A 17,563-nucleotide genomic window follows, 5' to 3' on the forward strand; every position below is an offset into this window, starting at 1 on the left:
TTTACACTGTTTTTGGAGCAGAAACTGAGCATAATCTTGCCAAATTCTCCTCAATCTCAAAACAAAGTTTTGATTATTTTTAACCTTTTTTTTACATAGCCATGAAACGTGTTTTGGATTGTCATGTTCAGAACCACCATCAGTACATGTATGCCGCACCAGAACCATCAGCAGCACATGAATGCAGCACCAGAGCCACCATCAGCACATGAATGCAGTGCTAGAATCACCATTAGCACATGACTGCAGCACCAGAGCCACCATCAGCACATGAATGCACCACCAGAGCCACCAATAGAACATGAATGAGTTGCAGCTCATCTCTGAAGACCTCCTTCTTTGTTCTTCAGCAGCACTTTCTGACACAGTGCCTTTAAAAATAAAAGCATCAGTATACTGCCCCAAAAATATAAATATCGCCCATGCTGCGCTACTAAATAAAGACTTGCTGTGTTTCCTTCACAAAATATCTCCACACACACACACACACACACACACACACACACACACACACACACACACTGCCCCTCTCTGAAATATTATACCCCCCCACACACACATACTGGCCCTCTACAAAATATTATACCCCCCACAAACACACACAATGCCCCTCTCCAAAATATTATACCCTCACACACACTGCCCCCCTCCAAAATATTATACCCTCCATACACACAAACACACACTGCCCCTCTCCAAATATTATAACCCCCCCTACACACACACACTGCCCCTCTCCAAAATATTATACCCTCACACACACTGCCCCACTCCAAATATTATACCCCCCATACACACACACACACTGCCCCTCTCCAAATATTATAACCCCCTACACACACACACTGCCCCTCTCCAAAATATTATACAAACACACACACACACTGCCCCTCTCCAAATATTTTACCCCACACACACACACACACACACACACACACTGCCCCTCTCCAAAATATTATACCCCGTACACACACACTGACACTCCTTTACATATTATACCCCCACACACACACTGCCCCTCTCCAAAATATTATACCCCGCACACACACTGCCCCTCTCCAAAATTTTACACCCCCCTACACACACACTGCCCCTCTTTAAAATATTATACCCCCCCAGACACACACACACACACACACACACACACACACACACTGTCCCCCTTTCCAAAATATTATACCCCCCCACACACACACACACACACTGGCCCTCTTCAAAATATTATACCCCCATATATACACACACTGCCCCTTTCCAAAATATTATACCCCCCCATATATACACAGACACACTGCCGTTATGTAAAATACCCCCCCTCTCACACACTGCCCCTTTGGATAAAGTACTCCCCCTCCCCCCACCTCTCGCAAAGCTGTGTCCCTTTCACAAATATTCCCCCATTATGTGCCCTAGTCCCTTTCTTACTCACCTCCTGCTGCTTTCAGTGATGCTACTGCACGCAAGGCAAATTAATGTTGCCTGGCATGCAGACTGCTGAGGAAAGTGGCGGTGACTGTAGAGTGAGCGGACCACTACAGGGACCAGCCCACTACAGGGACCAGCCCTTCTGGCATTTGCCAGAATTGCCCTATGGCCAGTCCGGCCCTGCACAGCAGTATACACCGCTTTCAATAGAGCCTTATCTTACAACGCATACCTAATAGCGCTTTGAGCGCTTTGAACATGTTCCCTACTCAAGGAATTTCTATGGTTTGAAGTCATAACTCATTTGTTGGTCATTGACAAAAGCCATGTTCTGGGCCGAAACGTCTGATACACTAAGACTGAATGTTTAATAAATTTATCAAGTTTTTCACTTTAATCTGGGAGTGCCTCTTTTCTATTATTACTGTAAGTCGTCACAACACTAGCTGTTGAAGGTCTCAGCTAATTGTAATAACTAACCAACACACTATAGGACCAGACAATCTCACATCAAGAGAAGGGCTATGTCAGATGAGTCCTACCCTGTTGTCACTATATCGACCTTATGGGGAATCTCAAAGTTAGGGCTTATATACAGAAAATAGCAAAATATGAACTAAATGGTTAAAGGAACACAATACAAACCAAGACTAATGGTGGGGAGAAGCATTCTCTTTCCTGAACCCAGCCATTTGGTTCAAGGGACTAAGCTGATAACTTTTAGGGATATGCAGCGTTAAAAGTGCTATTCTGACTTCCTGTTCCGGCGCTGAGGATGTAGGACGTGTGGTGAGAAGCTACTGCACCTGCAAGAGATCATACTAAGAATCAGGGACGGATCTGTGCCCATCCAACACCCCAAAGACACAGCTGCTGGGGGATAGCTATCTCTGTAAGAGACTCCCTGAGAAAAAGCTGGGTGAGAGACAGACTGAGGGTCTGGTAGACGCACTGGGGTAGAGACTAGAGGATCCCCTGACCCAGGACTCCCTGCTGTGGAGACTGCCGCTGATATCCCTCGCTCTGGCCAGATTACAGTGAGGAAGACAGAACACAGCAGTGCTGGGCTGGAGCCTGCCATTAAGAGCTGAGGCCAGGGACAGAGACTGTATCAGGGGTAGGTTGGGGTAGCCCACGCTCCCCCCCCCCCTTGGGTAGCACAGATCACTGAACTGCTGGTTGAGGTCCCCACTGGTGTCCCTCTGCCCCCATAGACTGTGCTAAGTAGTGCCCTCACCTGTGCTGAAGAGAAAGGACTGCTGGAGGTCGGGAGGGCAAAGAAAGCTGCATGCTGAGCACTGACACAGGCCGGAGAGAGATTTCTGGGCGGGAAAACTCCATTTTTCTTTTTTCTCTTTGAAAACTGCCCGACTGCTGAATCCCCGGGAAGCAAAAAGTGAAACATCTAGTGGGTGAAACAATATAGTGCATCTCACACAGAGCCATCTGCAGGATACTGCCTCCCTCTAGTGGCCATCATATAGAACTGCATCTTGTAAATTGCTGGCTTCTGAAGGAGCTGACAGTAAGCCACTCATATACTAAGACCCTCACACTACAATTTATTGTCTCCCCTCGTTAAACGGACGGTGCTTTTGCAACTTACAGACCTATGATTTATAGAGCGGTACCTCCTACGTAGTACACAAAAAAAGCAACTGTCCTCAGTTAGAGGAAACGGTCGCAGAAACAAAACGCCTCATGGACAAGGTTGAAGATCTCGAGAATAGGTCCAGAAGGAGCAACCTGAGAATGGTGGGGCTATCTGAAGCGGTTCCCGTAGCCGAACTTCAACGCTTATGTGAAAGAGATCTCCCAGCGGCTCTGGGAATTAATAAGGACTGTAGAGTCGAAACGGTTCACAGGGTGGGCCCAGACCTGTGCTCCCATGCCCAAAAATCTGGTGATCAGACAAGACCACGCCAAGGTATCATGAAATTTTTGGACTACAACGACAAGTTTGACATAATAAGGGCCTACAGAAAGAGAACCCAACCATTGATCACAAGAGGAATGAAACTTCTTCTGTTCGAGGATTATTTTGCAGATGTGGCCAAGCGAAGAAGAGCTTTCATCAAAATATGTGTGTCTCTGCATCAAGCTAGGAAGAGCTTCACACTTCAGTACCCAGCATTACTGAGGATTTTCCAAAAAGATGGTGTCAACATTGTCTACAACTCGGCAAGGGACGCCAAAAGAGACATTGAAAATATACTGAAAACGGCAAAAACTGCAGAGAGAAGAGGAGATCGAGAGGGGGACAACCGAACAATGTCACCGAAATCCCAGAGGTCAACAGGTCGTAATAGTTGAAGCAACCCAGTGATAACTTGTGAATGGTGATGTAGTATATACCCTTACCCGCTTTCCCTTAAAACTGTCTGGACTCTTATCCGAGCTGTTTGTGAGATGATACCAAGATAATGAATGAATGAACTTTTTTTGGGAGGAGAGGAAGTGGGGGTTGGTGGGGGAGGGGCCAGGAATGGGTTAAGTCATGTCATGTGGGGCCTGCCATGCCAGAGGACGCTTGTTCACATCATCTCTATCCCCATCTGGGGATATGTCCTGTGGTTTGGTGGGGGAGGAGGTGGAGTGGTCTGTTTAGACAAATTGTGAGGGGATAGTTGGGGGATACGGATGTCGTCCTGATTGATATTCCCTACATTTCCTGTGGTGCAGGTTGAGTTTCTCTAATATGCTTGTGTAATCAACCACTTTCCCAATCTCAGAAAAAAGTGAAGTCCATAGCACTTTTGGTGGTGTGCGCAGTTCGGAACATACCACAGTGCATTTCAAATTTAGAGTTATTGTTGCCCTAGGATATTTTTCCTTGTTGTGTATTTCTTGTTCTTTTTTTTAACAACTTTCTTCTTTCAGGAGTCACAGACAGACTCCGCATGCTGTTTAACCCTTCCACAAGTATCAAGTATCTGATAACAGGTAGTAACCAAAACTAACAGGGACTCCTATGATTGTCATTTCCTGGAATGTAAAGGGTCTACGATACTGAGGCACCTTAAATGATGCTCCCCATACATTGTCCTACTTCAGGAGACTCACTTAAGGGAAGAGGATTTTTTCAGGCTTAACTTTCGTCAGGCTGCATAATTTTACAACGTTAACAGCGACTCCTTATCTCGGAAGGGGGTGGAGATATTTTATTGAAATTTGGCCAATATATTCTGGACCAAAACTGCAGAGATGTCACGAAATTTCAGCCCTCTACAGCTTTTGGAAAAAAAAATTTATTGCAATTTTAAAACGGAATAGTTACAATTGTACCTACTCAGCCGGACGAAGGTTAATAGATTCTGGGTGGGGACAGTAGTGGGATTGGCAGCACAGGGTAGATATGCAGGGGTAGTGATTTTGTTCCACCGCAACTTCGTTTTTAAATTATTGTCTCAGGAGTGTGACGACCAGGGGAGATGGGTACTGGTCACTATAGACCATGGAGGAGAAACCTATTCTATATATAACATTTATGGCCCTAACGGTTCAAACAAATCCTTTTTTGAAGATATAGGGAGAAAATTGTCCTGGATAATTCTCCCTTGGTAATTACTGGAGGTGACTTTAATACGGTACATAGGATAGAGGAAGATAGAAGGAGTCAGGGTAGGACCCCCCAGAGAGAGGAGAACGCACTCACCTCTCTACTTAACCAGACTGGGCTGAGGGATGTCTGGCGCTGGCTGCATCCTGATGCTAGAGAATTTACTCACTTTTCCCATGTCCACCAGTCCTGGTCGAGAATTGACTACCTCCTGACCTCTGAGAGTCTATTAAACAGGTTGAAGTCGGTCGAAATTTTTGATTTGGTTATATCAGATCATGCCCCAGTGGGTATGGTCAGGGGGACAGACTTTATATGGAGGTTTCCAGCCTTCCTGACAAAGGACAAGGGATTCAATGACAAATTGCGCTGCTGGTGGGATGAGTTTGTATCTGACAACAGAGAACACGTAGATGAAACTGCTCTGTTTTGGAACACGGCAAAGACGGTCCTGAGAGGCAGAATTTTAATGTACGTCTCTTCCCTTAAGAAAAAAGTGAAGGAGGGGTATTCTGAATTGAGTGCAAAACTAAGACATGCCTATACAGAGTTCCTGCAGAACCCCTCAACTCAAAATAGAGAACATTGGAAACTGACCAAACAAGAGTTTGAGACGTGGATAGACAGGAGGGAGCAGGTGTATAGATCTAGGCAAGAGGTCGAATTACTTAGATACGGCAACAAAGCGGGTAAGCTTCTGGCGAAATTGGCAAAGGGACGTTTACAAGTATCACCCAAAGTCAGAATAAAAGATGGACAAGGAAAGGTAACCTCTGATCCCAAAAAAATAAATTCCACTCTACAAAATGTTTATAAAGATCTATACAAACTTTCACACACAAATACGACAGAGGGTAGAGCCTTCCTCAAAAGCTTATCTCTCCCTAAACTCACGCAGGAGCAGCAGATGTAATTAATGCAGACATAACGGAAGAAGAGGTGAAGCAAACTATAAGTCATCTTCAAAAAGGAAAGGCACCCGGTCCTGATGGGTATAGTGGGGAATTTTACAAAGCACTCAAGGAACAGGTTTCCCCGGTATTGACTACTTACTTAAACAACATTTTGACAGCAGGAGATATTCCAGGTAGATCCAAGGAGACGTATATCAAAGTAATTACAGAGCATGGCAAAAACCCCTTGGAGGCTGGTTCCTATAGACCTATTTCACTTATTGACTTAGACCAAAAGATTATATCCAAAATAATGGCTGGCCGCTTAGCAATGGTGCTTCCCCAACTGGTGAAGCCAGCTCAGGTGGGATTTGTTAAGGGAAGAGCTGCAGTTAAAAACATAAGAAAAGTCTTGACAGTGCTAAACGAGGTAGGACGACAGCAGCATTTAGGAGACAGACCAGCCCTCCTAACTCTTGATGCAGAGAAAGCATTTGATAACGTTAGTTGGGAGTGGCTGGGGGCGACGTTGGACTCGTTCAATTTAAAAGGCAAATTTAGAACATTTTTGGATGGGGTCTACAATAGCCCTACAGCTAGAGTACACACACCAGGATTCCTCTCTGATTATTTTCACTTGCACAAGGGGACCAGACAGGGATGTCCAATGTCACCATTTCTGGTCAACCTGGCCATGGAACCCTTTGCTAGATTTATGGAGGAGTCAGATATATTTGACGGAATCAGAGTAGGCAAAGATAAAGTTAAGATTGCTTTATTTGCGGATGACATCATACTTTTTTTGTCAAGACCACTAGAGCAGCTGAGGAGGATCTTTGACTTTATTCAGAAATTCAGCGAATATTCGGGGTACAGGATTAACATCAACAAAAGTGAACTTCTAGAATTAGGATACACAATAACTCAGGAGCAATGGGTCAAGCTAGGTCTGGACCTACATGTCTCAAAGTCATATATAACGTATTTGGGGATAAAGATAGGGAGGAGACCAGATCAACTCTATTCACTTAACTACACCCCCCTTATAGGTAAAATATTGGGGGAACTGCAGCAGTGGCATCACTTACCAATATCTCTTTTGGGTAGAGGTCACCTGGTTAAAATGGTTAGCTTTGCCAGGCTCCTATACCCCTTGCAAACCCTGCCCTTTATTTTAAAACATTTAGACATAAAAGACTGAAGAAGGCCTTTACACATTTTATTTGGACAGGTAAAAGACCCAGAATTGCACTAGATAAACTGATGCTACTGAGAAGTGAAGGCGGGGTTAATTTTCCAAATATACGTGCTTATAATATCGCCTCTTTATTTACACATGTAGTGGACTAGATACACGACACTAGTTGCTACTCAAACACCCATCTAGAACGACAGTTAGCCGCCCCTTGGGATCTGACCGCTCTTATCCACACTAGACAAGCTAAACTGCCACAGATAGTGAGATCCTCCTTTTTACTAAAGGGGTACTTTGCACACTACGACATCGCAAGCCGATGCTTGCGATGCCGAGCGCGATAGTCCCCGCCCCCGTCGCACATACGATATTGTGTTATAGCTGCCGTAGCAAACATTATTGCTACGGCAGCTTCACACGGACTTACCTGCCCTGCGACGTCGCTCTGGCTGGCAAACCGCCTCCTTACTAAGGGGGCGGGTCGTGCGGCGTCACAGCGACGTCACACGGCAGGCGGCCAATAGACGCGGAGGGGTGGAGATGAGCGGGACATAAACATCCCGCCCACCTCCTTCCTTCCGCATAGCCAGCGTGAGCCGCAGGACGCAGGTAGGAGAAGTTCCTCGCTCCTGCGGCTTCACACACAGCGATGTGTGCTGCCGCAGGAACGAGGAAGAACATCGTAACATCGGTCCTTCCGAAATTATGGAAATGATCGACGCTACACCGATGATACGATTTCAACGCTTTTGCGCTCGTTAATCATATCAAAAACGATTTACACACTCCGATATTGACAGCGACGCCGGATGTGCGTCACTTTTGATTTGACCCCACCGACATCGCAGCTGCGATATTGTAGTATGCAAAGTACTCCTTAGGGACACCATAGTATGTTGGAAGATAGTGAAGAAGGCCTATCAGCTTCCCTTTCTGGTTTCCAAACATATGCCAATATTTGGTCACCCCGAGTTCCCCCAGGGAGCTGAAATTAAGAGGGTCATTGATCAGAGCTGTGATCAGTTGCAGACAGCGGGGTCCATTATGTCCCGGGAGGAAAAACGGTGGATGTCTCCACAAGAAATTAGGGACAAATTCAAGATACACGGGAAACATTTCGTACAGGTCCTGCAGCTTCATTCTTTTTGTCAGTCCAGACTAAGAAAGATGGAGAGGGAATCTGTCTCTCATGCCTTAGATGACAGTATAGGCCCGCGCACCCAAATGGCGAGTATAACCTCATTGTACAGCACCATGAGGCACAAATTTGTTAAATTAAAACAGAGCAATATGTGCAGAACATGGGAGAGGTGGACAGGAGATGAGGAGATAGCGAAGACAATATTACAAGGGTGGGAATGGGTGAGAAAATCCATCTTGTGTGAGAGATGGAGGGAGACTTATTTCAAACTCATGCACACAGCGCTGTATGTCTTTAACATCCCGCCTTCCCATAGCTGCCCTGGCCGGATTACAGCATGTCCTAAGTGTGGGGTGCCCTTTACGAATTTATGGCATGGGGTGTGGGAGTGCACAGAAGTAACAACATATTGGAAGCGAATAAGGGACCAGAGTCAAGCATGTTGGGGAACGAAACTTCCACAAACACCACAGGCTCTGCTCTTCCACCAATTACGCCCCCTGAATCTGAATCTCAGAGTATGGTAGACAAAGTAAAGATTCCTAGAAACATCCACACATTTTTAGTGGTGGCTCTTCGGGCTTTGTTTAGTGAGTGGCTTAAACCAAACACTCCATCGATAGGAGCAATAATATCTCAGATGAAACATCTATTGGGACTGGAACTGATAGAAGCAGAAAGGAGTAAAGAAAAGTCAGCAGGAAAAGTTTTTCCGCTGTGGAAAAAAATTCATTGGTTTTCATTATAGTCCTCAGGAAATCCTGAAAATAATTAGCCCTTTCCGCCATACAGAATGGTATTGTCTGGAAGATCTGGGAGGGACGTTGGGGGTTTTGGGACCATCATTAGACACTTAGCATGTACCATATGGAGATGGTAGTCGACACCATAGCAAGAACATAATTGTGGAGGGGTTCACACTCACATTCTTATTCTTTTGTGATACTACCTTTTATTTTTTCTTCCTTTGCAAGGTTTACAGTTACAGTTGTATTGACGAACAAATCAATTTCGTGTATGCTAATGTTTACTATTTGACCATGGAATTGACTCTTTAATTTTTTTATGTTTAAAAATTTGAATAAAAAAGATGTTTAAAAAAAATAAAAAAAAATATTCTATGTTATAATCAAGGTAATCAGGTCAAGGTAAAAGGCTGTATGAGCATGCTGTGTTTTTTGCTGCATATTGTTTTTTGGTGCAGTTTGTTGCCAAAAATTGCACGTATTTCCTTCCCCCAGCAAAGTCTATGAAAATTCAGAAATGCTGTGCGCACATAGTTTTGTTTTGTTTTTTTTTGCCTGCAGTTTGGGTTGACAAAAAACTGCAGTCTGTCAATTATTTATGCGTTTTTGTCCTGCGTTTTTTAGCCCTTCCAGCAGGTGTCTTAAGAGAAACCTTGTCAAAGAACCCCTGGTTGTATATTACGGACCTTCAACAAGAGGAGATCCATTGAAGCGATACAATTATGGATGTTGAGATAGGTAATTGAGGTGAAGCAGGAAGGAAAGTTTCAAGGATGACAGTAGTGCATTCATCACCAAAACCACGATCATAACATGAATACAGAGCCAGAACTATCATCAGTACATAAATACACCACCAAATGCACAATCCCTCATGAATACAGTGCCAGAACCATCATCAGTTATGAATACAACACCAGAACCACCATTAGTTCATAGATTACCATAACAATAAATATTTGAATGCATTTCACGATGCATTATCAGTATATAAATACTTCACCAGATTCATTAGTTATACCGCAAGAAAAAATATCATCAGTTCATGTTTAGTTATGCGGAGTAAAAACAAAAAAGTGAGCAGGACTATGAGATGGTATACATGGAGCTTGTGAGCTTAAGTTCACACTGGCCATAAGACAAAGAGAAAAAGAGAAACTCTTCTAGATATGCGGAGTGTTGTAATTTTACTCTATTGTTACTTTTTTGCTCCTAAAAATCAATTTTTAATTTTGCATTATTTTTTTAGTATTATGTATACCCATCTTTGACATTCAACACTGCCTGAATCCTTCTGGAGATGGTTTTGATCAGATTCAAGCATGTGTCGACCGAAATCTCTCCAATGCAATGATGGTGCATACTGGTCGACTCACTTGGATATGTATACATCTTTTTCATCAACTCTACTCACAAGTGTTCGGTTGGGTTGAGGTCTGGGGACTGTGAAGGCCAATCCAGCACCTCTACTTCATTGTCATTTAACAATTTCTTCACCAATTTAGACATGTGCTTCGGTTTGTTGCATTGCTGGAACCCTACGTTGTCCTTTACATACCCATAGTACGAGTGTACTAAGTAACTCATCTTGAAGAATAATCACATACAGTTCAGCTATGAGACCACCATCGATCCTAGTCATCTTTTGGTTGTGTGTAACACTCGTGGCTGATGTAAAGGCAGCGTGTGGAAGAAGTGGACCCACTGGATCACAGCGGGGACCCAGGCTTACCATTTAGTGGGAGGGGCTTAACTAAGCGACCACTGTGAGGCAGACGCCAGGTACCACTCCTAGGGTAGTGACCGAGACTGTGGCAACTGACCCAAGGACAGGTGATGGCCTCAGGTATAGACGAGTATAGGCGGGTGACTGAACTAGACTGAACAGGCGGGCAGGACAAGAAAGGTGGGTATGGAAGGGACAGACAGGTATGGGAAGGCAGGTACAGGTGACAGACAAAGGGGTAACATGACCTCACAACTAGCTAGCAAAGAAGTATATTAACTAACTCAATGCATTGCGCAGGCACCTCACCTAATGGGAAGGTGCCTCAAATACACAGTGTCTCTCAGTCATAGGCTGAGAGGCATTTCCGAGAAATGGCATGCCAGCCCTTTCAGAGGAAAGCCGGCAAGCGCCTTAAGCACGTTCATGGGAAACCTGGGCTGCACATACAGGCCTCGGACGGGGAAGAAGACAGCAGCACACGTGCATGGCTGGGAGAGTGCGGGGGAGCACATGTCCCGGCCGGGGCGGTAAGTCGGCGTCTTTGCAGAGAAGCCGGTGGTACACTGCGAAACAACTCCACATTATCAGGCTTCCTCCACAGAACTTGACAGTTCCTTCAGTTTCTTGATCCGTTAGCCCCTTTTTACCTGGTTTCTTCCAAACTCATTTGCATTCACAGCCTAATCTATTGACTTTCATCTCATTGTTCTAAATTACCTGCTTCTAATCCTCTACGGTTCACTTTTTGTACTTTTTTGCAAACTCAAGCTGACACTTTTTATGGCAATATTGAATTTGAAGCTTCTTCACCATCTTTCGGGACACAATCCCAGATGTGTGTAATGTGTGTCGCACGATGCTTATATGGATGTCTTTCACTATTAGGGTATGTGCGCACGTTGCTTTTTACCTGCTTTTTACCTGCTTTTTTGCTGCTTTTTCTTCTGCGCTGTTTAATGCCAAAATGGATGTGTTCTTCTATTCAAGCAAAGTCTATGGGAATTTGGGTTTCTTGTTCACACTATGTTGTTCAAAATGCTGCCTTTTTGAGGCAGAACTTTGGTCAAAAACTCAGCTTTTCAAAGAAGCAACATGTCAATTGTTTTTGCCATTTGGGTTTTGCACTGCAAAGCTGAGTTTTTGACCAAAGTTCTGCCACAAAAAGGCAGCATTTTGAACAACATAGTGTGAACAAGAAACCCAAATTCCCATAGACTTTGCTTGAATAGAAGAACACATCCATTTTGGCATTAAACAGCGCAGAAGAAAAAGCAGCAAAAAAGCAGGTAAAAAGCAACGTGCGCACATACCCTTAGGAAGCATACGAGCCGCCTACACTGCTGGGTTTGTTGCGTCAGAAATTATAGACCTTGTTATGAGCCAACTTGCTGACTCTCATATTTTGCCTCTACATCCGCCTCTTGGCTTTTGAATGGATGGACAGACTTCATTTCATATTCTTCCAACTGTCATGGCCTCATATTATGCGGTTTGGCAATTTTCTTCGCCGAGAGACCGCTATCGATGAGCTGGATGATGCTATTTCTCTTTTCTGGGGAATTCTTCTTCATGGCTGCTTCTCAAGTTGAATAAAGTAACCTTTTGCTTAGGAATCAACCTAATAACACCCTGAGATATTAGGGAATGTGAGAACAGGTTGTAATAAGAAGTATACAATAAGAAGATTTTTCCACCACCAGGAGCAAAATAGTAACAATGCAGAGACATGACAAGAATCTAATTGTATGCAAAATAGTTGCAAGTCAAATGTATGTATGAGATGTCTATAAAATTATGGTAGTCTCACGTTCAAAGCTATACTGGATGGTGAGATATAAAGCCTGAAAGTCAAAAGTTTAAAACATTGCTACCCTTTTGCTCATCAGTGTACAGTAACTACAGTACTGATTAGATGCAGGAGGTAGCACTATTAAACATTTCAAGAAGAACTTTATTTTAGGGTGATATCTAATATGTTTTTAAGTCTTTTAAACATAAGCAGATCGTTGCGTGTCTGGATCCTGAGACCCCATTAATTTCCCTAAAGCCTTTTAGAAGTGCACAGATCAGGACTGAGGAAATAGGAACCTATGACTTTCTACTGCATAAGCTTTGTGTGTCTTCCACAGAGGTGCTCTTCTAAAGGCCCCGTTACACGCTACGATTTATCTGACGATATGTCGTCAGGGTCACGGTTTTCGTGACGCACTTCCTTCGTCGTTAGCGACGTCGTTGCGTGTGACACCTACGAGCGAATCCGAACGATCTTAAAAGTAGCGAAAATCGTTGATCATTGACACGTCGTTCATTTTCAAAATATTGTTCGTCATTTGGAACGCAGCAGACATATTGCTACGTTTGACACCCTGCCAACGACGAACAACATCGATACTGCGTCCGTCATCAGCGATGCAGGCGTGTCGTTACGAGCAATGCTCCACGCCTCCTCCGCTCTGATTGGTGGTACCAACTGCATTCTGCTTTGGCAGGCATGGTTGATAAAGCGGACACAATTATACGCCTCTATCGTTGCCAGAATCGTTGGGAGAATTGCTGTGTGACGGTGTCCACACGACCACCTTGGTCAAACAATATATCGCTGAACGATGTTGCGTCGTTTGTGAGATGGGTACGTGTGACCGCCACAAAACGACCTATGAGCATCTCGGCAAATCATAGCAATGATCTGGGCGTGTCACATCGCTAACGAGATCGCTAGCGATATCGTTGTGTGTAAAGCAGCCTTTAGAGGAGGAGTTGAATGATTGGTGGGGCTTTCTGAACTGGGTCGCCAACTGATCTGCTCAGAAATAAAAAAAAAAATCCTAAAACATATATAAAAAGTTCTCAAAAATTTAATTATTTTTTAATGTGCATTTACACTGGCCATAATAGACTACAAAATATCATTCCATTTGTATAGACTGTTAATCGCCAGATGCGCAAGAAAATGTTCATTTGATGAGTGAAATGGTTTTTAAGCTTACTTAAATATCATTGTTTTGAAAAAAATACTATTCTATGCGCAGATATTGATCATGTTAACAACTGTTTTGTGCACACACAAGTGTGATTGGCCTATTTGTAAATTTTATATGACTGCAGATCGGCTTCATATAGCAAGTAGGCAGTTGTTTAATGGTCGTGATTTGCCAGTGTAAATACACTTAAGGCCGGCTTCTCACTTGCGATTTTCTCGCAGTAGTGCAATGCGAGAAATTCTCGCATTGCATTCGGACACATGTTAATCAATGAGGCAGCTCCCATCTGCTATTTTTTTCGCAGTCCAAATCGGACTGAGAAAAAAAAAATCGCAGCATGCTGCGTTTTGGAGAGTTTCTCGCGTGAGTCTCTCCATTGCAACTCTATGGGAGCGGGTAAATAAACGGATGTCACACGGACCGGCACTCACACCATCCTAGTGACATTCGTTTTTCTAAATACATTTATCGCATGTTTCACAAAACACTGGAAATGAGTGAGGTCTCACAACGTCGGTCAATCTCAATCTCTGTCAGTCGGTCTCTCCTTCTCGGTCTCTATTCTCTCTCTGTCGGTCGGTCTGTCGGTAGGTCGGTCTCTCTCTCTGTCGGTCTCTCTCTCTCTCTGTCCATGTCGGTCTATTCCTTTCCCCCCCGTCTCTCATACTCACCGATCCCCGATCACCAGCGCGGCGCTGCACGGCGTTCACACTGCTCCGGCAGCTTCTCTACTTTTGAAAAAGCCGGCCGCTCATTATTCAATCTTGTATTCCCTGCTTTACCCGCCCACCGGCACCTATGATTGGTTGCAGTCAGACACGTCCCCACGATGAGTGACAGCTCTCACTGCAACCAATCACAGCTGCCGGTGGGCGGGTCTATATCATGCAGTAAAATAAATAAATAATTAAAAAAAAACGGCGTGCGTTCCCCCCAATTTTAATACCAGCCAGGGTAAAGCCACGCGGCTGAAGGCTAGTATTGTCAGGATGGGGATCCTCACGTTATGGGGAGCCCCCCACCCTAACAATATCAGCCAGCAGCCGCCCGGAATAGCGCATCCATTAGCTACGACAGTCCCGGGACTGTACCCGGCTATCCAGAATTGCCCTGGTGCGGTGGCAATTGAGGTAATAAGGAGTTAATGGTAGCAGCCCATACCTGCCACTAAGTCCTAGATTAATCATGGCAGGCCTCTCCCCGAGATACCTTCCATGATTAACCTGTAAGTTTAACAAAATGAAGACATACACCAAAAAATCCTTTATTTGAAATAAATAACAAAAAAAAACAACCCTCTTTCACCACTTTATTCAAGTCCCCAAATACCCTTCCATGTCCGACATAATCCACAGAGGTCCCTCGACGCTGTCAGCTCTGCTACATCGGAAGCTGACAGGAGACCAGTCACAGACCACGACCGCTCTCTGTTAGCTCCCCACAGCAACTGAAGTGATTCGTGCTATCAGCGATGACGTCACTCAGGTTACCCGCGGCCACAGATCTCAGCGGAGGACTTCTGCTGTGGCCGCGGGTAACCTCAGTGACGACACCGCTGATAGCGCGGCTCACTGCGGTCACTCAGGGGATTTGCAGTCACCGGCGAGACCTTCACCGGTGACCGAAAATCAGGGGCCATGCCACATAGACAGAGCCGCAGGATGACAATGAAGTCGGGTGAAGTTCATCCGACTTCATTCTGATCGTGTGGCTCTGTCTGTGTCTGCTGTCAGCGGCCATTCAGCTCTGCTACATGGCTCTGTCTGTGTCTGCTGTCAGCGGCCATGTAGCAGAGCTGAATAGCAGATGACATAGTAAAAACGGATCCCATACGCATCAAACACGCATTGCACACGCACTGCAATCATGAGAAAAATCCCAGGATCGCAGTGCAGTTGCATTGCACACTGATCATGAAGTGAACTGAAATTGTCCGACTTTTTATCATGCAACTCGGACCGATTTTACACACATAAGTGTGTTTCCAGCCTAAGGGTGCTTTACACGCTCTCGTTAGTGATGTGACACGCCAGATAAGATTTGCCGAGATCGCTCATAGGTAATTTTTTTTTTTTTAAAGCGCCGGTCACATGTGCGATCTCAGCAAATCATATGTGCGATCTGGCGTGTTACATCGCTAACGAGATCGCTAGCGATGTCGCAGCGTGTAAAGCACCCTTTAGACACAGGTATTTATAGGTGACATCTACTCTAATTTGAGTTGTTTTCAAATTCCTTTTATAGTCATCTGGTCCTGATTCCATGATGACTTTTCATATCCAGAGTTAGCCTTTGTAGACTTTCCTCCTCTCTACCCTAATCAGGAAAAGACAGATGATTCTAATAAATTGGCCATTCAGTGTATAATACTGGTGGATAACAAGACTGCACACAAAACCTTCACAGCCGTCTACACATCATAGGAAGATTTCATGACACCTTCTCTCCATCTACCTGATCATCCTGAGGAGCATCTGGACTTTCATGTTTACAGTCCTGTGGAAGAAGAGGACGGGGACATCTCTCTGGTGTTGTCCTCCCACTGGATAGAACTGGAGGAAACACATACAGGGACTGAATTTATTCTTTCCATACAAATAATTATAGGCCGTGTGTATTTAGTCCTGTCTATTACCTGGTGATGTGAGGGGCTGGGGAACCTCCATCATGACGTCCTTGTACAGATCTTTGTGTCCTTCTAAATACTCCCACTCCTCCATGGAGAAATAGACGGTGACATCCTGACACCTTATAGGAACCTGACACATACAATGATACCGTCATCACCCGATCCCTTCATAGCGTTACTGTATAATGTCCCAGCATTCCCAGCAGTGTCACCTCTCCAGTCAGCAGCTCAATCATCTTGTAGGTGAGTTCTAGGATCTTCTGGTCATTGATGTCCTCATGTATCAGGGGGTGAGGTGGATGCCCCGTGATTGGGCTCAGGGGTCTTCCCCATCCCTCAGACACAGGGGCCTGACAGCGCTCACTAGAGGTCTTCTTCACTACTGTGTAATCCTGGTTATAGAGAGACACATTAATAAACCTCACTACAGACATTTCCAGAGTCCTCACCTCTCCAGTTCTGTCCATCTGTTATTCCCATAGATAAGAATGGTGTAATGTGACATCATCAGAATCTCTCACCTCTCCAGTAAGCCGGAAGAGGATCTCTAGGGTGAGGTGTAATATCCTCTCCGCCATCTTGTCCTTGTCCTTATCCATCCTTGATGGGTCAATCAGGAGAATTCTCTTCTATAGAAAATCTGAGAGGATCCGGTATTGTAGGGACCTGAATGGGGACAAGAGGACGATGTAACATCAGAAAGATCCCATGTAAGAAATCTCCGGAGCTGTTACCGGCTTCACGCTTTATAATGGGCTCAGCACTGAGGGGGTTAATGTAATGGGGAATCTCCACATACCTCTTCCTGCAGAGCCGCACACTGGATATATGGTTGAGCCTAGAATGTATGCACTCCTTCCAGGTTAGGGGCGTGACTGGTTTGGTTGGTGGGCGTAACCATGTTTCCTCCCGTCAACTATAAGAATGTTTTTCCCCTCCGTAGCCCCATCATGTGTGGGTCTTCTTACCCCCAGACCCCCACTTCTGTTATAAACAACTCCATTCCCACGTGGAAAAAAATAATGTTTATTCTCTCTGGAAAAGTCTGGTTGCAGTTTGAACACGCCCCTATCACGTGACAATTTACCTCACACCTGGAAGGAGCACATACATTCTAGCATCTACCCTAGCTATATGCCTGTTCTGTGCTTACAGGACCTGTGAAGATGTCACATGGAGGGGAGGAGTCAGGGGTCACATGATCAGCTCCTCAGTGTGTGCAGGACTCTGCTGTGCTGGGTGAGGTGAAGTTTGTGTGTGGGGTC

General features: G+C 44.8%; 1 protein-coding gene across 1 annotated transcript in view; it reads right to left on the reverse strand.

Annotated features, from left to right (window-relative positions):
• The window catches only part of LOC142311942 (uncharacterized), a 38,898-nt gene extending 21,641 nt beyond the window's left edge, over window positions 1-17,257 (reverse strand). Inside the window, exons 1-4 of the mRNA XM_075350812.1 lie at window positions 17,098-17,257; window positions 16,820-16,964; window positions 16,305-16,690; window positions 16,124-16,221 (exon numbers count right to left, since the gene is read on the reverse strand). Coding sequence (XP_075206927.1) covers window positions 16,124-16,221; window positions 16,305-16,437 — 231 coding nt within the window. The 5' untranslated portion in view covers window positions 16,438-16,690; window positions 16,820-16,964; window positions 17,098-17,257. The remainder of the gene's footprint in view (window positions 1-16,123; window positions 16,222-16,304; window positions 16,691-16,819; window positions 16,965-17,097) is intronic.
• Between the last annotated feature and the right edge of the window lie 306 nt (window positions 17,258-17,563).

This window comes from Anomaloglossus baeobatrachus, chromosome 5, assembly GCF_048569485.1.
Source record: "Anomaloglossus baeobatrachus isolate aAnoBae1 chromosome 5, aAnoBae1.hap1, whole genome shotgun sequence".
NCBI classification, from domain to species: Eukaryota; Metazoa; Chordata; class Amphibia; order Anura; family Aromobatidae; genus Anomaloglossus; species Anomaloglossus baeobatrachus.